The following is a 22,807-nucleotide window of genomic DNA, read 5'->3' on the forward strand; positions in this document are numbered from 1 at the left end:
GTAAGAACCAAAAAGCACTACTAGACCCCATTTCCATTTCTACCTCATTTGCTATATAGGATACATGCTTTACCCCATCATCCCCAACCGTTTTCTAGGATCACAAGATAATTTTATGGAAAATTCAGAGCAACAATATTAGAATTTCAAGACAGAATTTATTTTCACTACAAACCATCCAGCAACAGCTTTGAAGGAATTTCTGGATCCTCAACATTTCAAAAGTGGCTAAATTCAAAAACAAGAAACATGCAAAATGAATTTGCAAAAGTATTCATGCAAAGTGCTTCAACAACAATTTCCATCAAATTCTGCTAATTCCAATTAGCATGCAGAACTACAGATATCACCAATCATAACATTATCCAGACGTAAAAGACACAGCTACGGCGTTTGATCGACTGCCAGGACTTTTGAATTTGGAAACCAAACACAGGCAGCAACAGCTTCATGGCTTTGGAGTTTAAAAAATAAAGCAAATTCCAGAGGCCAGCAGCCGCCGAAGCAAATTATGTGTCCTACAAAAAAAATTCAGCGTTGCTACCAAACATAATTGCCAAATGCGCCAAAAGGGGTCAACCACGGTAGTAAGGCTCCAGGCAGCAATTATTTTTGTGTGTACCGAAAAAGAAATCCAAAAAGCAACACTAAAATATGCGATGAAGGCGGAGTGGGAAGGCAGTAGATGGAGGAAAGCTGACTATTTGTAAATAGACGCAATCACAGCCTACCTTTTTAGACCCAACAACAAACTCACAGGGCAGTATGAGAGAAGAAAGAAGGAAAAAAAAAAAAAAAAAAAAAGAAAGAAACAGAACAAAAATTAGAAAGACAGAGAACAGAAAGAAAATTAACAGCCACATACACATACTGAGATATCACAAACTCTGATAATTCAGCGAACAAATCCCATCTACGACACAGTGTAGAGACACATCTGTAACTACAGCCCTGCTTCCTCATCGCTCAGTAGTATTTTAATACTACTTATTACTGGATGCCTTACCAGGACTAAAAAACAAAGAACCTAAGACATAAACTGATGTAAACAACATTAAAATGAGCTTATCTAAGTACATTTATAATCATACATGAGTATGTTTATTTTTTTCGCTGAAAACAGAAATGAAATAGAAAAAAAGAAACAAATGGGATTTCTGGCAAATAAGTTTCCTAGTTTCAAGCTTGTAGGACTTTTGTATCACCACGAGGACATGTATTTTCATCCTTTTCAAGCAGTCTCCTGGCCTCTACAAATAACTAAAAGTTGAGCAACTGATCTCAGAAACTTTTCCAATTATCCTCAGCAGCCTTGTGACCACATAAAGATTTTACCTAATTTACAGATGAAGAAACAGTAGGAAAAATTAACACATTTGCCAAGATCATCTGTCAGCTGAGTGCTCTAGGAGTTAAACCAAGGTCAGATACCCAGTCCTGCAACTTCTATTTAACAGGACAATCTTTCTTCAAAACTTCTTCGGACTTAATCCCACAATTTTTCATACATAAAGTTTTCTACCAGCCAAAAAAAAATCTCCTACACAAATAAAACAGTGGTTTTGTGTATATTGTCATCTCAGTAGGAGTTCTGGGAATGTTGTCTCTCCTTCTCATTTTACAAGCAACTTGCAGAAGACAAGGACCAGCTCCACTTTTTCCAAGAACTATCTGATTTACAACGCAGCATAATAACATCTTCCTAATTTATGAACTCTGCATCTTAAAAGAAGCCAATCATGTTGCAATTATTATGCGACCAAATTAATGGTAGTACTAACCATTAATTAATGGTAGTGCCAACCACTTAGTCGTACTAACTGGGTGAGAGAGAAGATGAGTTCTATGTGTCTAGTCCCGATCATAAGATCAGAATTAATATTTTACAGTAAGTTGCTTGGAGAAAAGTATTTTTTAAGATGCAAAAAAAAAGTTCAGTAGTTTTAATTAGTCTGCAAATCATGTGATCATAATTACCATGTCCTGTGGAACTTCTTGACAGTTCACCAGCTCAAGGTTACCACTGTGCTCTGCATCTGATGAGACCTTTGCTATGCAGTGAAATTAGAATCATAGAATGGTTTGGGTTGGAAGGGACCTTAAAGATCATCTAGTTCCAACCCCCCTGCCATGGGCAGGGAAACCCTCCACTACACCAGGTTGCCCAAAGCCTCATCCAACCTGGTCTTGAACACTTCCAGGCATGGGGCATCCACAACTTCTCTGGGCAACCTGTTCCAGTGCCTCACCACCCTCAATGTAAAAAATTTCTTCCTTATATCTAATCTAAATCTCCCCTCCTTCAGTTTAAATCCATTGCCCCTTGTCCTATCACTACACGCCCTTGTCAAAAGTCCCTCTCCAGCTTTCCTGTAGGCCCCCTACAGGAATTGAAGTTCAACTTCAGAAGTTACGGGAAAAGATAGGCTTATTTAGCCTGACTAGACATCTGTAACTCCAGCAGCAAAGACATACACTCTGTTACAAACACAGAGTGTGCCTTCTCTTCCATCAGTTTAATAGAGAATATTTGTGCTTTTTAACCAGTTACTTGCACACTGACTGCCAGGTCAGGATACATTATACATAAAAAAAAAAAATTAAAAAAGGGATGGAGAGTATTTAAAACAAAGTAAGGGGACATTATTTGCCTTTAACCCTTTAGAAATTTCCACCTTTTCGAGAAAAAGCTGTTTCATTTGCCTCAATATTATCATTTAGGCTGCCCAGGGAGGTGGTTGAGTCCCCATCCCTGGATGTGTTTAAGAATAGGGTGGATGATCTACTTAGCGATATGGTTTAATGGGGATTAGGGATGGTTGGACTCGATGATCTCTAAGGTCTTTTCCAACCTAGAAAATCTATGAATCTATGAATCATCTTTTTTTATTTCATTCTTTAAACTCATTACGCTGACAGACTGAAAACCAGCAAAGTGGCCAAAGTTATTCTACGAGATGTTCTCATATGCACTGCATCAACTCAGACAACTTTCATCCTCCCTGAACAGAATTATACAACACTGCATCTTGCAAAAACAGAAACTGGACTCTGTTGAAGAAGCTCCTCTCTAGCCCTGTACCTCCCCATGATGACTTAATGCAGTGCTTTCCCCTTCATCAGGGAATCCGTCACTGCAAAAGAGAAAATGCTACAACAAAAACTTTTCCTTGCAACCCCAGTAATAAAACGCAATTTACTATCATTTTACCTCTAAAGACTTAGGCTTGAAAGCGTAGGTTAGTTTAATAAACTGCTCTCAGTTCAACCACATTTCATGGTCCTGAATTTCTGCTAAGCAGAAAACATCAGGCTACATGAAAGGTGCCTAGAAAGGTCCCTGTGTGGACACCATGCACGTGTATTTCTAACTCAATCAAGGACAACTCCTTTTCTGACCTTTACTTGGGATTACATACCTTTCTCTTTTCTGTCACAAAACTGAAAAATTTATTTTTTTTTTTTAAAAAAAAAGGCCAGGCATTTAGAGTATTTTCTTGATCATCCACACAAAATACTAAACTGAACAGAAAGATCTTTTAATTCAGCTTGCTTATGCTATTCATACATAAATCCTAAGTTTTAAAACAATCAGAAGTACCAATTCCACAGCAAAACAAAGCTGAAAAACTCTTACTGTTTAACTGAAAGAGGAAAGATCAGAATATTTAAAACCTTTCCTTTGAGCAGTTAAGTGCAGCAAACATTTGAAGTATATCCATTCATCTAGACTTGTTGAAAAACTATTTGGTATTCGAACCACCCAGCAGGTGATTTGACCACGAATTAACTCTGTACAAACCCATATGTTTACAAAACCTGCCTGTTGAGCTCCTCACCAGTTCAGAACTTCACAGGAAATATTTACCTACGTTACAACGCAGCCACTGCTCATAAGTAATTAATTTATGTAAGGAACTGTCTTCCAAAGTACAATTCGGAAGCATGCTATTTAGAAGATACAACTGAACAGCATAATTCATTCTGATTTTGAGATTCTTGGCCAAAACTCGTAGTTTTCTTAGCTAATTGGAACAGGAAATCTTGGCCATTATGTTCAGCCAAAATTCATCCAAGTTGAGTATTTAGAATCTTGGCTTTCAAAGGGCTCGTCTAGTCTACAAAACTCTACTGCCCATGCAGAGTAAAAAAATCAATAACACAATAATTTTTCCCGCTACCCAAAGCTGAATAGTGCAGGAACTAACCAGAGCACTGAAGTGTAGCTTGAGTGCACTGGGTAAGCAAGCCAGAGCAACTTCCACTGCTCCCCAACAAAAAGGACCAGGAGCAGGAGAGAAAGGTGCTGTTAGTCCTTCAAACAACCAGAGATAATTTAATGGAGAGCTTCAAACTAACGAGAAACTTAGAATACTTTCTTCCAGTATATCACATTCTTCTATAGGGATTCTAAAGCTAATTATGCAAGGAGAGCTAATTAACGTGATCAGAAGGCTTCACAAACCTGCCTGGACAGCTCTGGACAACCCTGCCTGGACACCTCTGAGCTTTTACACACGATAACCACTACACTGGTATCCCTAGTAGTACAAGACAGATGTGTAAGATACTATTCCCATACATACTATGTATTTTCACAGGGCTTCCACACCTCTGCCTTTTACAAAACCAAAGGAAGACGGTTGCTTCCATCCTTTGGAATTGACTGCAAAGAGCGGAGCCAACCAGATTTTGCACCTGCCTGTAGCTAGCAAGCCAGAATTACTAATCCCTAACACAAGAACTATGTGACACTCAAATCTGAAAGCTGAGCATGCAAATGATTAGTAAGGAAATATGGGAGAGGGGGGGCAGGGAACACACAACACCTGTAATATACACAAAACTTAAGAGAACAGTTATGAGAAGAATGCTATCAAAACAAGACAGGTCAAGAATATCAAATAATGAAATAAAAACAAAAGATGGGAAAAGATGCTGGACCAAAATAAACCATCACTGTTTCATAGGATGAAAAAGTAGACGGAGGCTTAGGAAAAAGAAAAATTAAGTAGGATTAGTCAAATACTACTCGATGTAATATAAAATTATTTTTCATTGATGTTAACTGAATTTCTTTAGTAATAGTGTGTATCTATAAACCATTTGAAGCTTTCCAGCAAAAAGTTTCTTTACAGCAGAATCTGTCAAACCTTTCCTGTGACTTCTTCCTACTATTTGATTACCCTCACAAATTAAATACATATATAAATATAAACTCAAAACATAACTCTGGTCAGACTACAAATTAAATTCTCTTAAACTACAGCAGACATACACAGTGAGACAGCACACGACCTTTGCTGTAACGAAGTGCACTTTGTCCGTTCTAACAGGCTTATTCTAAAGGTGAGCAATTGCCACACACATTTTTTCAAGACCTGTGGGCTGACAAAAATAGCTGCTTACCTACTATCCGTGTCCAGACCTACAAAATCCTTCTTCTCAAAAGGAACACAGAGCAGCGGGATCTTGTCTCCAGACTTGTCAGTGGCTCTGTCAAGCCGCTTAGACTCCAACACTATGAAAAGGGATTCAATGAAATCTTCTATTCTCTTCTCCACGGTTTCACATTCATCGTAACTGGGATAAAACGCCACGTCTGTGCGGGGCTGCTCTGCAATCTCTCCTTGAAGCCCGAAGACAAACAACCGGGAATCATAGAGAGTCGAGCCATACATTTCCTTTTGAAGATGGAATTTTTCAAAAGTCTGAGGCCAGTCCTTTGCAGAAGAACAGTCCGTAATAGTTATCAGCCCCACAACTTTCCGGTGTGTCTGAAAATCCCCCCATTCATTGTTCTCTGGGGGATAATGGTGCCTATAGCGGATATACAGCACACGCTGAGAGTCACGCACGTTAACTTGACTCACTGCTGCAATTCGCTTGTAGATCCTGAAAAAGCTCTCTTCGGGCACAATGCCAATGGGCTGAACCACCACCAGGAGAGTCTGATGATCCTCGGCACACTGCATGTAGTCCGGGACACTCATTTTGCAGGCTAGCAAGAAAAAAACGTGTATTATTTTCAAACTTTCAGAAGTACACACAGCTGCTGAATCAAACCAGGGCTTCGATGCTAAACACTTCTGCACCCTGGACATACGCGCTACAACACTAATTCCTTCATCCTTTTACTAAATCTTCCCTCATGCAGCCTGCTGACAAAGTTACACAGCGCCCAAGGAGTGTCCTTAGTCACGTATCAGTATGGCCACAACCAAAAAAATCTGGAAATTAGGACTTTTTAACCAAATCAGGTTCCCACTCACTGTGCGGCCACACAAGCCCACCTAACACATGGGCAGCAAAAACTCTCTTCCCACCACAGCCACAGATTAAGCACTTGCTAAAGCAGCACCTCAGAAGAGATGTCCTCTGAGATTCAGGCTCTCCGGTCTGCTTCCACAACACACCTTGGGGAAAGCACAGAAAATCGTGTGAGGTGGGATGTAAACCAACACCAAATCGGAACGACCAAACCCTACACAGCTGTCAGTGCTCGCGCATGGCCAGGCAGAGGAAAATCAGGTCCAGAACACTTATTTTTGAGAAAAAGCGAAGTCGTCGTTTTCTCAAAACACATGTAGTTTCATCAGAAGGACCAGGCAATGTTTTCTGCTTTTATACTTAAATATTTAGAATTCCTTCTTCCCTGAGCTGTTTGATAATGATTACTGCACTGTCTTAAATGAAGACACACACAGCTGAGCTCTCCCATCTTCCCTGAGACCTCCCGGACCACACGGGTCTCTCGGTGGGTTTCAGCTCTCGAAGTACCCTCTAAAACGTATAGATACCAAAAAAAAAAAAAAAAAGTCACTAAAAATAAAAAACCCCGCAGCAGCCCAGCAGCGCCCTTCCCCCGCGGCCCGTCCCGCCGCTCCCGCCGCAGCGGGCGGGCGGGCAGGGAGGGAGGATGGGGAGAGCTCCGCTTCCCCCGCTTCCCTCTGCCCAGGCGGATGCCCACGAAGTTGGGGAGGAGCAAAGAAATCGATTTTAAACCAAGAGACGAGCGCGGAGAAAGCGCGGCGGGAATACGAGCCCCACCGCCGGCAAGGAAGGGGGCAGCGGGGGCGGCGTCTCTCGGGGAAACGGGGCGGGGGGGGCGCGGCCGGCCCAGGCGCTCAGGTGGGTACCGCGGGGGGCGGGGGGCACTCACAGCCGGCACCGGGACGGGACGGGACGGGAGCGGGAACGCGACGGGAACCGGCCCCGCCTGCTCCTGCCGCCGGACGCGCGGGGCGGGGCGCGGCGGAACTGACGGCAACGGGCGCGCGCAGCCCCGCCCCGCCCCGCCCCGCCGGAGAAGACGGCGCATGCGCCGAGGCGGGCGCGGAGCGATGGCGCCGTCCGCTGCCCGCGGGGCTGGGCTCGGCTCGGCGCTTCCGCGGGAACGCCGCTCGTGTCTGCAAACAGACATTCCTCGGAGAGGAATTCCTTAAAAGAGGTGAGCGTCGGCCAGCAGGAGAATCCCAGCTGCCGACATGGAATCATAGAATCATGGAATGGTTTGGGTTGGAAGGGACCTCAGAGATCATCTAGTTCCAACCCCCCTGCCATGGGCAGGGACACCCTCCACTACACCAGGTTGCCCAAAGCCTCATCCAACCTGGCCTTGAACACTTCCAGGGATGGGGCATCTGCAACTTCTCTGGGCAACCAGTTCCAGTGCCTCACCACCCTCTGAGTGAAACATTTCTTCCTTATATCCAATCTAAATCTCCCCTCTTTCAGTTTAAAGCCATTGCCCCTTGTCCTGTCACTACATGCCCTTCTCAAAAGTCCCTCTCCAGCTTTCCTGTAGGCCCCCTTTAGGTACTGGAAAGCTGCAATAAGATCACCCTGGAGCCTTCTCTTCTCCAGGCTGAACAGCCCCAACTCTCTCAGCCTGTCTTCATAGCAGAGGTGCTCCAGCCCTTGGATCATCTTTGTGGCCTCCTCTGGACCCGTTCCAGCAGCTCTAACTGAAAACTTCAGGGACTCTGGAAATAGCCAAAAGCGAGCCTTCCTGCCAGTGCCAACCCCTGGAATCAGTCTTTGGTGTCTTGTAGCTTAAAGGGCCAAAATCCCGAAGACTCTGGGAAGCGTGAGCCTTGTGTGAGAGTTAGGGTGCTTTTCTGATGGAGGATCTGGAACCTCGTGAAGTTCAGTGAGGCCAAGTGCAAGGTCCTGTGCATGAGTCGAGGCAATCCCCAGTACCAATACAGGATGGGGAATAAGGAGAGCAGCTCTGCAGAAAAGGACTTGGGGATACTGATGGATGAAAGACAGGAGATGAGCTGGCAACACGTGCTTGCAGCCCAGAAAGCCAACTGTATCCTCAGCTGCATCCAAAGAACCGTGGCCAGCAGGTCAAGGGAGGTGATTCTGCCCCTCTGTTCTGCTCTTGTGAGACCCCACCTGCGTCCAGCTGGTCAAGGGAGGTGATTCTGCCCCTTTGTTCTGCTCTTGTGAGACCCCACCTGCGTCCAGCTGTGGGGTCCTCAGCACAAGAAAGGCATGGAGCTGCTGGAGCAGGTCCAGAGGAGGGCCATGAAAACGATGAGAGGGCTGGAGCACCTCTGCTATGAAGACAGGCTGAGAGAGTTGGGGCTGTTCAGCCTGGAGAAGAGAAGGCTCCGGGGTGATCTTATAGCAGCCTTCCAGTACTTAAAGGAGCCTACAGGAAAGCTGGAGAGGGGCTTTTTACAACGACGTGTAGTGATAGGACAAGGGGAAATGGCTTTAAACTGAAAGAGGGTGGGTTTAGATCAGACATAAGGAGGAAACGAGGGTGGTGAGGCACTGGAAGCAGTTGCCCAGAAAAGTTGTGGATGCCCCATCCCTGGAAGTGTTCAGGCTGGATGGAGCTTTGAACAACCTGATCTAGTGGAAGGTGTCCCTTACCCATGGCAGGAGAGTTGGAACTAGATGATCTTCGAGGTCCCTTCCAAACTGTTGTGTGATTCCGTGACATCCTAGTTACAGCAGCAGTTCTCAGTGAAAATGACATCTTATAGATCAGTATTTGCCAAATACTTTTAAAAATTGCTCTTGAAATCAGGCAGCATTTAAATGAAAAATAAAGAACATTTCATTTCACTAAACTGCAAACTTAGGAAACCAGTTCCTAGGTTTGGTAAAGAAAACAAAGCATTGGCACACCTCGTTACAGCAGCGCTCTGAGACGGATTCGCGGAGGATCCTCTGGTTTTCACTTGGGCAAGAGCTGACAGGATGTACCTGCAACGTATATATATATCCTTCCAGCATTGTTTTCTAAACAGCAATCTCCTGAGTGGTGCCATATTTGCCTCTTTTCCCATTTAAGATCCCACTCCATATGACTGCACCCTTAGGGATTTTCCGTAATCCAAAATCTTGATCATCAATGGAACTATGATGTTACATTATGAGACTTCTATTGGCCAGACAGTCTGATAAAGCGTCAGGAAATCCTTCATGCAGGCAGCCCAAAGAACATCGCCGTGTCATTTATCAACAGTCAGCTCGTGTAAGTGGTGCAAATGTATCCCTTTCCCCAAAAACCTGGGAATTATATTACCTCTGAGTTTAGAAAGTGTTAGTCTTTAAATTTTCCGAAACATAAATTTTAGAACTACTTATACAAACATTTTTTGGATATTAAAAAATACAGTTAATTACCAGCTTTAGATAGAGACTGTCACTTACTTACATTATTGGCAGCGTGGCTCCCTCAAAGGTCGCTATTAGGGAGACCTTATTACAAGGGTACTGTTGGGGAAAGATTACAGAGCCTGGGAAGGGTCCCTTGGATCACAACCCCACCTCCAACACACAAATATTGAATGCAAATGTAGGCAAATGCATGGTCTTAACCCATTTTAGGAGATTAATTACTTTAATAACATGGCAAGCACATATTTCTCAACAACAGGTCAGAAATCTCAACAGAAAAAATGGAGAGACATCATTTCAAAGAGACACATGGATGCTAGGTGTCTCTCTTGGAAATCCACAATGTTTACAAGCTTTACAGATGCACGTGAAAGCACAGAGACATACTGCAAACTTGCTTCTTTGCACATGGCTGACGTGCCAGCTATGGGGAGAGCTTGAAATCAACACTCAACAACCAGACTCTTCTATAGTTTTACTTTTTTTATATATATATATACATATGTATGCTTTTATATATATAACCCTGCTTACAAAACATTGGGAATAATCACCTCTGACCACCTTTTCCTCATTCCAGTATTTATTTTTTATATTCCACAGTAATGCAGGAGAGCAGACATCCATTCCTGGTGGCCACCAACACTTCCAACACGCTACTATTTCTCCCCATAGAAGAGACCTACCTGCTGCCATTCCATTCCCCATGGAGCTGCTTGAACCAAATATTTTATCCATTCATCCAGACAGATCATCAAGCAAACCATCTTTTTGTTGTCTGAATGTCAAGGGAAAGGAAAGTTGTATGACCTGTTCTTGCAAGCCCTCCCCTGCCACCCTTGCTCTTCAACCAAAGCAAGGGAACTGAAAACTGCCCTCAGCCTCAGTTTGCAAATCCTCTGGCATGGCAGCATTCCCAACCTGTCTGTCTGTATTTTTCCAATGCAAATGTTTCTTGGAGTAGAAAGGGGAATGTAATGGCTTCAAGGTAGTGGCATTCCAACAAGGTTAACTTCAGCAGCATTCACAGTTAATTGAAGATTATGGACAAGCAGTTGCATTCATAGATGTATTCTTTGAGCAGGTGTAAACAGATTTAAGGAATTCAGAGATGATACAGATTGAACTGCAAGGTTAAAATAGGGCCATTCTGTGGATCTCAGTAGGAATGGAAAGCTAGGAAGCTGCACACCACTTTCAGGAAGAAGAAAGATACGTTCCAACTTGGCCAAATTTAGGATGGAGGGGACAGAGGTTGACAGTTCTAAGTGAAGAAAATAACTTATTTTCTCTCACAGAATTTTGCCAGGAATGTAAGGAGGGAGATTTCTCACAGAGAAATGATTGCTACATTTATTTCTACGTTATTGATGTGAGTACTAACTGAGAGGCAAATGCTGACACAGTATTTGGTTGTGATACTGGTGACACCAAAACTCCTTGAAGAACTGGTCTCATGAACACAGCCAATGCTCAGCATTAGGTATCAATCTACCCTAAGCTTAGGTTGGAGAGGGCTTTAGAAACACTCTTTTACCTGCTTTATCTCAGCAGTTTATTGTTGTTTCACTTCTTCTATACAAGACAAAAAGGTGATGACAACGTATCGTTTGCATTAATTAAGATAGTTATGACTAAATGTACATTGGAATATCGAATATTTTATCATCTCTAGAAGATCATTTAGGTCGTGGCTCTCTAAATGCTGTGATCTAGAGCTTTCTCGCTGCCATTAGACTACTTAGTTTCCTGAGATCCTCCAGGATGAGGGTATCTAATGTTCGGAATAATTCCAAGCGGTAGCACAGCTCTGAAGAAAATTTGCCTAAATGTGTATCTGGCAAAAATGGAAATGGAAGATTAGACATGGTCTTGTCTGCCTAAAAGCTTGGCTTCCATTACTTTATTTTTGCTTTTGGAAATCTTCATCACTCCAGCGATGAAGTGTAGGAGATCTTCCATTAGAAGAACTCCTACACTGAGAGCCTTACCTGACGATTCCGAATGTTCACATGTCTGAAAGGGACGGTTGTCAATTCAGTCATTTTCTATTTGCATTTGTGCATTAACATATAACTGCTCAGATTTACCTCGTATTTTGAATACGACGCAACCTTCTTACCCCACCAAATAACACTGCATTCAATCCCCTCAGAATATCTTTTTTGCATTGCACAAGAAATACTTCTGCTTCGGCACGAACTCGTCTGGTTTCACTGTTATAAATGCTGCTTGTCTATTGCTCTGCTGTAAATTTAGAGATCGCTACTACGGAAGTTGATTCCTTTTGTTACAGCATGCACCTTGTGCTAGACACCTCCTTCTTTTAATATAACCTTACATTTGTTATTGTCTGTGCCAACCCCTTATCCACATATTGTGCTTATATTTTGCCAGACTGACTTCAGCTCCTTCCCTATTTGCTGATTTTTATTTCCCTGTGGGCAGATTTTTCCCTAGCCCAGCACTCATCCGCTGTTCTGCACACATGTAAGGGACAAGCCCCAAGTGTCTGTGCTGTCAGCACTGCCTCGACAGCGTTGAGTTACAGGGAGGGGCCGAGTGTCTCTTCTCCTGTCTCCGCTCCTGGAGCATGGATCAGGGAAGGTTCCAGAACTCCAGGAGCAGGGGGCAGTAGGGGCATCCCTCCCCCACTCCAATTAGGGACTCTCTTCCCTCCGTTGGCAGGTCCAGTGCTGGATCCAGGACTGGCGATCTTTCTTTCTCTCTGTCTCTCTTTCCTGCCCATCTCTCCTTTTTCACCTAAAGTTGTTCAGTAACACAAGGCTTACCTTGATTTTCTGTAAAGCCACGTGGCTGGGGTGGATATAATTGGGAGAGGGCCCACGTGTTCCAAGTGTTTGTTGTATACAAGTTCTCCATTAAAACTGATGTTTGTTTTGGACCTTGAGTGTTACGTCACCTTTGTCCACCAAATCCGAGGGGATTTGCGAATCCGAGTCACGCTCCCCTTGTCCTAAATGGGACATGACAACACAATAATGGTGAATTTCAGTATGTTTTTTTCTGTGATCCCAGATCATAAATAACTAAATCTCTAATTAGTCTATTAACTTAAACATGCATGGATCAGTTTTAAAATGTCACTCAGCAACATAGTGACCAAACTTTTTAGCCATACTCTATTTTTTGTGTAAAGAAAAGGTATTCTACAGGGGTTTATTTGGCTATGCCAAGAAATAGAGTCTTCGGATTCTCTCTGGAAAAACTGGAAGATCTTCATTGCAGCCAGAATTGCCTCATGCTCTTTCTACAATATACTTGCTCTTTCCTCAGTAGTACTCTAACTTCTCTCAGTAACCTCTGGGAATTCTGCAGGCACATTCTCCAGATTCTCTTCCATGGGGAATTCTGATTATATCAGGTTTATCAGGTTTTTCTTCTAATACCTAATACCATGCGATGAAGATCTGATATAGAGAAGGACTTGTCAATGATTTAACATTCTTTTCTGTTTTCAGGTAGCCCAATAGTATATGTAAATAAATTGTTCCCATTTGAGCAGATTATTTACTGGAGCAGCAGGTTTTACTTCTGCCATTGCAGTTCTACTCAGCACAGGACAGCAGAAGTAAAATCAGTGAATTGGAGAGTCAAATTAGTACGTTACTTTAGTTAGGTTCTGCTTCAGATTCAGCCCATGAATAGGTTTGTTCAGGTTCAGAGATCTAAATGTTCATACCAATGACCTGGAATTTATGCACACTGCCTCACGTATGACCAATTAAAAGGGTGATGACTGCAGGGTGAGACTGCAGCTAGGAAACGGCATTAACACCATCCTCTTATTCTCCTGCTAGAGCTTGCCCTGTACCTACACTGCTAACAGAGTGCCAGAGTTCCTCTCCAATTCCCTAAGCATGAAACGGGTTGAGAAGCTTACAAAAGCCATGGCTCTGCACTCCGAGTAGAAATTGCAGAGGGGAAGTGAGAGACAGAAGTCAGGCGAAAGAATCTGAATCTTTCCTTTTCTTCCTGGGAAATTTGTGCATGTGTATGCACCACCTAGACATACATGTTTACACAACGAAGTAAAGAAATGAGATTGCTTCGAGGAAGCTCACAGGTGGCAGTAACAAGAAACAAATCTTCGCTATGGGACAAGAATAGCATCTGTGGTCACTCCTCCATTAGACCTAATTTAGTTAGAGAGCTCAAAAGTACCTCCACTGAGCAGTTCCTTACTCGGGTCTGCAAAGCACAGCAAAACAGATTCCTGCAGCATTAGACTGGTGAGTCAAGCAAGAGTAGAAAAGGAGAGACTGAGATGTGGTGCTGCTCTGCAGTTTATCATTAGTACAAACAGTCTCTATACTGAACAGGGTGTATTTGTTTTTAGGCAAACTGTTGTTTTGAATTTACCAGAGGAGAGATTTATTTCACCTGTGTTCCCCGTCAGGTTTAACAAAGAATTCTGAATAACAATACTAATCCAGTTCTAATTCAAGAGAAACAATTCTACTATCAACTGCTCTATGGGTTTGTTGTTTTAATTAGAAACAGGTTTGCTTCCATTATTAGTATGCAATTAATTTTGCAATTTCAAAATATACCTTAACAAGTTCAGTTATTAAATAGCAGGAATATTGCAATCTCGTGGTATTCTCAGAGCGTGTGCAAACCTACCTTATGCTGTACAGCTCCATGGTGATTCTGTCTCCCGCAAACTTAAGCTGTATTAGCAGCATGGAGAGATGCCTTAAGTTTGCTGTACTCCTGCTCCCGTTCTCTATCAGTTGAAAGCCGTCCTCTGCCCAGCATGGTAATGAAGAAAAAAGGAGTTGTCCCACATGCGGCCTTTCAGGGAGCACTGCATGGGAAAAGAGGAAACGCCTGATAATGAGGTAGGACCTAGACGAGAATCATAGAATCATCTGGTTGGAAGAGATCCTCAAGATCATTGAGTCCAACCATTCACCCTGCACTGTCAGGGTCCCTAAACCATGTTGCTCAACACCAAATCCACATGGTTTTTAAACACCTCCAGGGATGGGGACTCCACCACCTCCCTGGGCAGCCTGTTCCAATACTTCACAACCCTCTCTGTAAAGAAATTCTTCCTGATATCTAACCTAAATTTCCCCTGGCACAACTTGAGGCCATTCCCTCTCGTCCTGTCATTCATAATGTGGGAAAAGAGACCGACCCCCATCTCCCTACAACTTCCTTTCAGGTAATTGTAGAGAGCAATAAGGTCCCCCCTGAGCCTCCTCTTCTCCAGACTAAACAGTCCCAGCTCCCTCAGCCGCTCCTCATAGGACAAGTTCTCTAAACCTTTCACTAGTTTCAGTGCTCTTAAGAAGAATGAGTCTTGGTCTGCCCAGACCACCTTAAGCTGCGTTTGTCCACGGCTGAGTAAAATGACTACAGGCAGGTCCCTAGATCCTATGGGATCTATATGGATCGTAAACCTGTACCCAAATAGCTCATTACCCTCAGAAATCCTGGTAGTTTGATGGGGGTTTATATGTATGTTGAAATAATGAAAGACCCCAGTAGTGTAAGAAATTCGCTGTTGTAGTAATGTCAACTGTTTCCACAAGATGTCACAAGACAGTAAGGATTCTTCCCTCTCCTGCCAAGTAGTGATGAAATTAGTGGCCCTAGCCGGCTTCTTACTGATACAAAGGACCAGGCATATCGTTTGTAAAGCATATTGGAAACTTTTGATTAAAGCCATTAATGAAACACCAACTATGCGTCACCATTTTTGGAAGTGCTAAATCACTCAGCAGAGCACAGTAGCTCTTACCCAAACAGGAACAGACGAACTCCTGGAGCCAACGCTACCAGTAAGCAACACCCTGGGTGCCTTCAGCGGGCCGAGGCTGGCGCATCGCCCGTAACCACGTCACGAGCTTCCTGCACAGCAGACACAGAGAGAAACACTCTCTGGGGAATGTGTTAATAACACAGACACAGCCTCATGGTCACGTAATAGTTCACATGTGCCCTCCACACCGCAACGCACCTCCGGCAGGTGCCGGGATGACCAGCCAGCATTCCCTTTTGCTGCACCACGGCAGCGATGGAGGTGTTTAGCAGCCTGTAATTACAGTGGAGTTAACAGTTTTGTAGCCACTGGGCTGTAATTGGAATACACGCAGGATGAGCCCACTTGCCATTACGAACAAGCTCCCAAAACTCAGCTGTCAGCCTGAGGCAAAGGCCCACGGCGAGGGGCCCTGAGCCCCCTCCCGCCTGCGCTGGCCCGTGGAAACCCGCTCGGCGCCCGCGGGGCCGGAGCGGAGCCTCCGCACCCCGGAGGGACCCGAAGGGACCCGCAGCCACACTCCGACTCCTCCGCCGCCTCCTGCTCCTCAGCGCGCCATAGCGCGTCCCGGGACCCGCCGGGAGGAGGGGCGGGCGGACGCGCGGTGCACTGTGGGACTTGTAGTCCTTCCGCCTCCCGGCGCAGCGCGCGGCGTCATGGGAGTTGTAGTCCCGCCGGCGCTGGCGGCCGGCGGAGCGCGGCCCCCTCCCCCCCGAGCGGCCGGAGACTACAGCTCCCAGCGGGCCGTGCGGCGGCGGCCGCCCGTTTCCCGCCGGGTTAGGGGTGAAGGGGCGGGAGGGGGAAAGATGGCGGCGAGGCTGAGCGGTGGCGAGAACCGGCTGGTGTCGCTGCCCCTGTCGCGTATCCGCGTGATCATGAAGAGCTCGCCGGAGGTCTCGAGCATCAACCAGGACGCGCTCTTCCTCACCGCCAAAGCCACGGTACCGGTTCCCTCCTCCCGTCCCTCGCGGCCGGCCGCGCGCCTTCCCCGCCGTGCGGGGCCTCCGCCTCCCTGAGGCACCGCCGCGCCTCTCGCCGCCGCCGGGGCACCGGCAGTGTGACAGGGCGGTGTCTCCGACCTCGGCACGTCCCGCCTGCGCCTGGCACTCGGCGGCCATGGAGCGTGGCGCTTCAGGCGCCCTCTGAGCGAAGGGGGGTTTGGGCATCGTCCTGCCCGGCTGAGCTCCCGCAGCTGTGGGCAGTGCAAGAGGTTCTGATTCCCACCGCTGTCAGTTAGTGTAAATTAGCCTCTGTGGGAGCGGTATCCTGCCGCTTTCCGATTCCAAGGGCCATCCGCTGGGCTGTGGAAAGTGTTGAAGAGCAGCACAAATCAGTTACGTACCGAATTTCGGAGCCCAAACCTGCAGTCCGAGGAGATGCCACTAAATCCTGACCTTAAGCTCTTCTGAAATAAGTGGGTCTGTCCACAAAGTGTCCAGTATCCGTGCACTGAAACGTTTGTGTCTTTAAACAGGGATTAAATGAAACTGCTAACTCTATGTGTGAATTCATAGTTAGAATATTTTCTTTTGTTTTTATTTTTTAGGAGCTTTTTGTTCAGTATTTGGCTACATACTCCTACAAACACGGCAGAGGCAAGGAGAAGAACGCTCTAACTTACAGCGACCTGTCTCATACTGCAGAAGAGTGTGAGACCTTTCAGTTTCTTGCAGGTATCTATAGCGTGATGGTGAATCCAGTATGCAATTTGCAAAATGAAATCTTGCCTTCATGGAATTGTTTTGGGAGAGAACAGTTCTCCTACTGGTCATTAATCTCCTGTAGTTTTTGAGTTCCAGTTGAATGTTACGCATCACTGAAAACATGCCTTTGTGAATGGGAATTTTTCTGGTGCTTCAAAATTCTACAAGGCTAATTAGTTCTCCGCATATTGCCTTAAGCATTTCTTAAATTCCAGCGACACAATCTGAAAGCTTTCAGCCTGTAGAACAAGATCACTGCACGTTTTTATGTGAGAAGTTATGTGGCCCCAAAATTACACATTTAAATCTGTAAACCTTGTTTCTTAACATGGTTCGTCATATGGTTTCTCTCTCTTTTCATATATATATGTACATACAATGCGTGCGCACATGCTTTTTAGTGATCCTTGAATTTTTGTTGTAGCACTTGGTTCAGAAGAGGTATTGGCATAGGATATAGAGATAAGGAGAATATATAGGAGAATAAGATATTGCTAACCCATGTTTTTCTGGGTTCCCTGTGAACATACTTTACGAGCATGCAGTTTTGCTTTGTCTCAGGTCCATCGTTATTGTCCTGAACAAGTGTCTTACCTTGATGCAGAAGAATCAGTTCTACAGGAACATGAATGGCATAGCTGCCTTGTAGAATCTGTCTAAGGCAGCTGAGTAATCAAATAAATTACATCATTACATCAAATAAATAACGTACATGAGCAGATAGTAAAGATAGTTACCAGTAACCAGTTGTAAAATATATTCCTTATCTTTGGTTAAGTGGGTAATTCCCTCTTACTCTTACAGCTGTGTAAGTCAGACTAACTGACTTCTTACAATATAGTGTGTGAACAACCAGATTATTCACTCAAATAATAATGTTTTTAACAAAGCCTCTCTTCGACTTCATTAGCAATATGGATGCAACAGTATTAATGAGACAATATGAGTATTCAAACTATAAAAGAAAAAATTCTACCTTCCAGATATCTTGCCAAAGAAGATCCTAGCTAGCAAATACCTAAAAATGCTTGAAAAAGAGAAGCGAGATGGAGAAGTGGGGGAAGATGATGAAGAGAATGAGGAGGAAGAGGATGAAGACGAAGCTGTTGATCAAGATGTTGGATCTTAAGACCAACGGAGAATTGCTTCATAGTTGATTCATTTTCTGTTGTATAAAGGATGTCATTTTTGTGACTGAGAATCCAGATGCTGGATATATTTATATACTGAGCCATCTGCTTTTGCTTTTTATAAGAAGTTTAGAAATGGAACTTTATACTCGTTGAAGAATGGAATTCTTCCCTCAGAAACATGGTGAGGTAAGAAGAGCTAATGTAAATCTGACAGCAGAACTTGCTCAGGTGATTTAAAATTACTTCTTCAGACAATCATTGTCCAAATTTAAAATTTCTTACAGGCAGCTTTCAGTCCAAAAGCTCTTTTGCCCTTTGACTAGAAGAGAGTCCTTCCCCAGTTTGTGTTTCTTCTCACGGTGGAAGATGAGGTGAGGTGTTTTACACAGTGTCTACTATCCTCAGCCTTCTCCTCCTTGAGGAGCTGGGAACTGATCAAACCCTCCCTCAGTTTTCTGGGACAGTGCCAGGGCATGAGCCGCGGACCAAGCCCATTAAAAAAGCCAAGTGTAAAAACAGCTTCTCCAGTAATGCAGCCAAAATAGCCATGTGGGCACAGAAACAGGGGAGAGGACGAGATCGATCCGTTCCAAGAGCTGGTGTGGTGGTAAAAAGTCTGTGTGTTAAGTAATGGTATGAATACATGGGTCTAGAACTGTTTTTCCTAATGAATTCCTGCAGTTTGTCCATGGTGTTCTACCAAAACACACATTGACGTCCATTAGATGTGAATTGCTGAGAATGAGCAACCCTTTTGCCATTTGGGTGGCAGAGCTGGATTTTTCATTTGGTTTTGGTTTTTTTGTTTGTTTGTTTGTTTGTTTGTACTATTAAAAGAGTAACCATCCTGCGTAGAACTTTATATGCAACTTTTTAAAATAAAGGTTTTGTATGAAAAGTGACAATTGATGCCGAGCCCTTTCTATGGTTCTTTCCAGCTTCAGTCACGTCCGTACAAGCCTAGCATGCTCACTGGTCACCTGTCGTGGAAGGAAAGGGGGACAGAAGGCCACATGATGCTTTGAATGGTCTCTGTCAGCACAATATTAACCATTTCTAGTCTGAGCTGTGTTAATTAGCAGCCTGTGCTGATTACACAGCTAACGCTTGCACAGTGTCACGGTCGGAGTGAGAGAGAAGTGACCAAGATCTCTCCCTGCTGTGAGGAATGGCTCGAGTAAGCATGGGAATGTTACTGAAGAACAAAATCTCCCACTCCAAAAAGCTGGGCAGCAACCTGCCCAAAATCAGTCAGGAAGGGAGAGGTCTCAAGGAGCACCCTAATTTGGATGACATGGTAAAGAGTTCCCAGGAAAGTCCATCCTCCCTGAGAGGATAATGCTAACAGCTTCTCTTTGGAGGCACAAATACACTAAACTGTTGTTGAAACAGAAGGCATAAGGCTCTGGCAACTCCACGTTTTGTTCTCACAATGTAAAAATTTGGGTGAGGAAGTGGTTTAACCCTGCTGTTGTGGTTTAACCCACTTGACGATTAAACACCGTGCGGCAGCTTGCACGCCGCCCCCCGTGAATGGGGAACAGAATTAAAGGGGAAGAGGGAAAGACACTTGTGGCTTGAGTTAAGAACTTAGTAATTGAAAAATCCCAAAGTAATAATGATAAACATTATAATAATATGTGGTAATATTTAAAATGATAATAATGGATGCAGACAAGTGATGCACAGTGTAATTGCTCACCTCCTGGTGACCGACACCCATCCTGTCCCAGCAAGCAGTCCCAAAACAAAGAAGTCCTGAAACCAATCCTGGAAGAGCAAGAGGCCCGAGAAAAGAGAGAGAGAACTCAAGAATCTGAGAGAATCCAAACTTCCCAGCCAAGCCTCACCTATATACTGAACATGACTTGCATGATATGGAATATTCCATTGGTCAATTTGGACCTCAGTCCTAAATCTAAACTCACGTCATAAACTAGGAGCTGTGGGTCCTTCGTTCTGGCCCCAGCCTGCCGTGCACCTGCACGCTGGCAAAACATGAGAAGCTGAAGAATCCTTGAGGTCTCAGCACCAACTGCAACCATCAGTGTGCTATCAGCGTTCTTCTCACAGCAAATCCCAGACTAAATCCAAAACACTGAGCTCTTCTAGCTGCTAAAAAGGAAAACTAATTGTCCCAGCTGGCAACTCAGCCCCACACAGCTGCTCGCTCCCTCGCAGTGGGATGGGGAGAGGATCAGAAGAGTCAAAGTGAGAAAACTCTTGGGTTGAGACAAAGCCAGTTCACCAGGTAAAGCAAAAGCCGTGTGTGCGAGCAAAGCAAAACATGGAATTCCTTCACTCCTTCCTGTCGACAGGCAGGTGTTCAGCCATCTCCGGGAAAGCCGGGCTCCATCGCATGTAACCATTATTTGGGAAGGCAAACACCATCACTCCGGACATCCCCCCTTCCTTCTTCCCTCAGCTTTAAATGCTGAGCATGATGTCACACGGTGTGGACTATCCCTTGGGTCAGCTGGGGTCAGCTGTCCTGGCTGCGTCCCCTCCCAACTTGTGCACCCCCAGCCCACTCAGGGATTTACAGACGAGTAATGCTGCTGAGCCGCAGAAGAAATGCTGTTATTTTTAAAAAAATATTTGATTTACATGTTGCACTGTAAAAAATGTTTCCCCAAGTTACCATAAACCAAACTCGTGTTGTATCAGGAATACTGCGGTGAGTGCCAAGTGATGCCTTATCCCTAGAGAAACTCCCAGGTGGATGTGCAGAGCTGTCCTGTTGTTGAAAGGGTTGTTTGGGGATGTAAAAAATATTATGGAGAGGGACTTTTGACAAGGGCGTGTAGTGATAGGACAAGGGGCAATGGATTTAAACTGAAAGAGGGCAGATTTCGATTAGATCTAAGGAAGAAATTCTTCACTCTGAGGGTGGTGAGGCACTGGAACAGGTTGCCCAGAGAAGTTGTGGATGCCCCATCCCTGGCAGTGTTCAAGGCCAGGTTGGATGAGGCTTTGGGCAACCTGGTGTAGTGGAGGGTGTCCCTGCCCACGGCAGAGGGGTTGGAACTAGATGATCTTTGAGGCCTCTTCCAACCCAAACCATTCTGCGATTCTGTGATTACTAAAAGAGCATGGAAATCTGGGAAACCAGGGGCTGGATGCTGTCTGGTTGGGGGTGGGGGGTGCCTGCATGTCGTGGTTTAGCCCAGTTGGTGACTAAGTGCCACGCAGCTGCTCGCTCAGCCTCCCCCACCCCTGGGGAATGGGGAAGAGAATTAAAGGGGAATAGGGAAGGAGACTTGTGGGTTGAGATAAGACCATTTTGATAATAATTATATGAATATATATATGTTTAATAATAATAATATACACAAACAAGCAATGCACAGTGTAATTGCTCACCACCCAGTGACCAACACCTGTCCCATCCCAGCAAGCAATCCTGAAACAGGTAAGTCCTGACACCACAATCCTGGCAAGCGAGAGGCCCAAAAAGAGAACGAGAGCAAGATAGCACCTTGAGAGTCCAAGAGTGAGCTCTCCCAAGAGAGCCCCCAGAAGAGCAAAAGCCCTTCTTTCTGGTCAGCCCTCATTGATATACTGGGCATGACATTGCATGATGTAGAATCCTAATTGGCCGATCTAGTCCTCAATCCTAAATCTAAGTTCAAACCATAAGGGGAGTTTTGGACCCTTTGTCCTGGCTGCACTCCCCCCTATCCTGTTGAGCTCCTGCACACTGGCAAAAACACGGGAAGCTCGAAAGTCCTTGAAGTCTCAGTACCAACTACAAACATCAGTGCGCTGTCAGCGTTCTTCTCATAACAAATCCCAGACTAAAACCAGAACACAGAGCTGTTCTAGCTGCTAAAAAGGAAAACTAACTCTGGCCTAGTCAAAACCAGGACACTGCAGGAGGATATGTAAATTGTGTGGTATTGCTCGACACTTGGTGGGTCTGATGCTTGCCAGCTTTTGGGAGAAAAAAGAAAAAGCTACTTGTACTCCAGCACAAAATGGCATGGTAATTCTGTAGCATAACCAGGGCAGAGCACAAGAAGATAATTTAAATCATCGGGGGCCCATAAACCACTGGCCACCACACCAGTTGTGTTAAAGAGTCCCAGAGGAGCAGCCTGATCCCAGAGCTGGCATCTCCATTCTTTAACTCACTGGTACTATGGCTACCTGACCCACAGTTACGTTAGGTGGGTCACGGCTGAGGAACGCAATGACCTCAAACAGCCCTGGCCAAGAGGTCTTGATGCTGGAAATTGTATTTTGAGGTAAAGGCATCGGGGCTGATAAGTTTTAGGGCACAAGGGCACACAGGTTTATAGAAATGACAATTCTGCTTTGTTTTAGACCTGGCGTTTTCCACCACTGATTCTGTTTGGGTAGCCAACTCAATTGTCCATTATGCCAAAGTCTCTGAAAAGCTTTTTTTTTTAAGGCAGTCCTGGAGCCTGGTATAGGTTATGAAGGCCAGTCTTGATGAAAGGTGCCAAAATAGCCACCAAACCCAAGTAATTATCTCCTACCATTCATAATCTGCAGGAGCTGATCATTCCTGG

The 22,807-nt window shown here is 44.8% G+C and overlaps 2 protein-coding genes across 2 annotated transcripts in view; one reads left to right on the forward strand and one right to left on the reverse strand.

The window, feature by feature from the left end:
* TRAPPC9 (trafficking protein particle complex subunit 9) overlaps positions 1 to 7,176 on the reverse strand; it is a 535,580-nt gene extending 528,404 nt beyond the window's left edge. The window contains exons 1-3 of the mRNA XM_086609585.1: positions 7,163 to 7,176; positions 5,410 to 6,001; positions 732 to 752 (exon numbers count right to left, since the gene is read on the reverse strand). Coding sequence (XP_086465711.1) covers positions 732 to 752; positions 5,410 to 5,993 — 605 coding nt within the window. The 5' untranslated portion in view covers positions 5,994 to 6,001; positions 7,163 to 7,176. The remainder of the gene's footprint in view (positions 1 to 731; positions 753 to 5,409; positions 6,002 to 7,162) is intronic.
* Positions 7,177 to 16,218: 9,042 nt separating this feature from the next.
* On the forward strand, positions 16,219 to 19,170 carry CHRAC1 (chromatin accessibility complex subunit 1). Its single transcript, XM_009981140.2, has 3 exons — positions 16,219 to 16,377; positions 16,983 to 17,109; positions 18,123 to 19,170. The coding sequence occupies exons 1-3, from the start codon at positions 16,243 to 16,245 to the stop codon at positions 18,266 to 18,268; spliced, it is 408 nt and encodes a 135-aa protein (XP_009979442.1). The 5' UTR covers positions 16,219 to 16,242; the 3' UTR covers positions 18,269 to 19,170.
* The last annotated feature ends 3,637 nt before the right edge of the window (positions 19,171 to 22,807 follow it).

This window comes from Tauraco erythrolophus, chromosome 3 (assembly GCF_009769465.1).
Source record: "Tauraco erythrolophus isolate bTauEry1 chromosome 3, bTauEry1.pri, whole genome shotgun sequence".
NCBI classification, from domain to species: Eukaryota; Metazoa; Chordata; class Aves; order Musophagiformes; family Musophagidae; genus Tauraco; species Tauraco erythrolophus.

Excerpts from the sequence above, each read along its gene's own strand:
- CHRAC1 (XM_009981140.2), top strand. The coding sequence starts at position 16,243 with ATGGCGGCGAGGCTGAGCGGTGGCGAGAACCGGCTGGTGTCGCTGCCC. Across the intron at positions 16,378-16,982 it reads TCCTCACCGCCAAAGCCACG|GAGCTTTTTGTTCAGTATTT; the intron begins GTACCGGTTCCC and ends TTTATTTTTTAG. Across the intron at positions 17,110-18,122 it reads GACCTTTCAGTTTCTTGCAG|ATATCTTGCCAAAGAAGATC; the intron begins GTATCTATAGCG and ends TCTACCTTCCAG.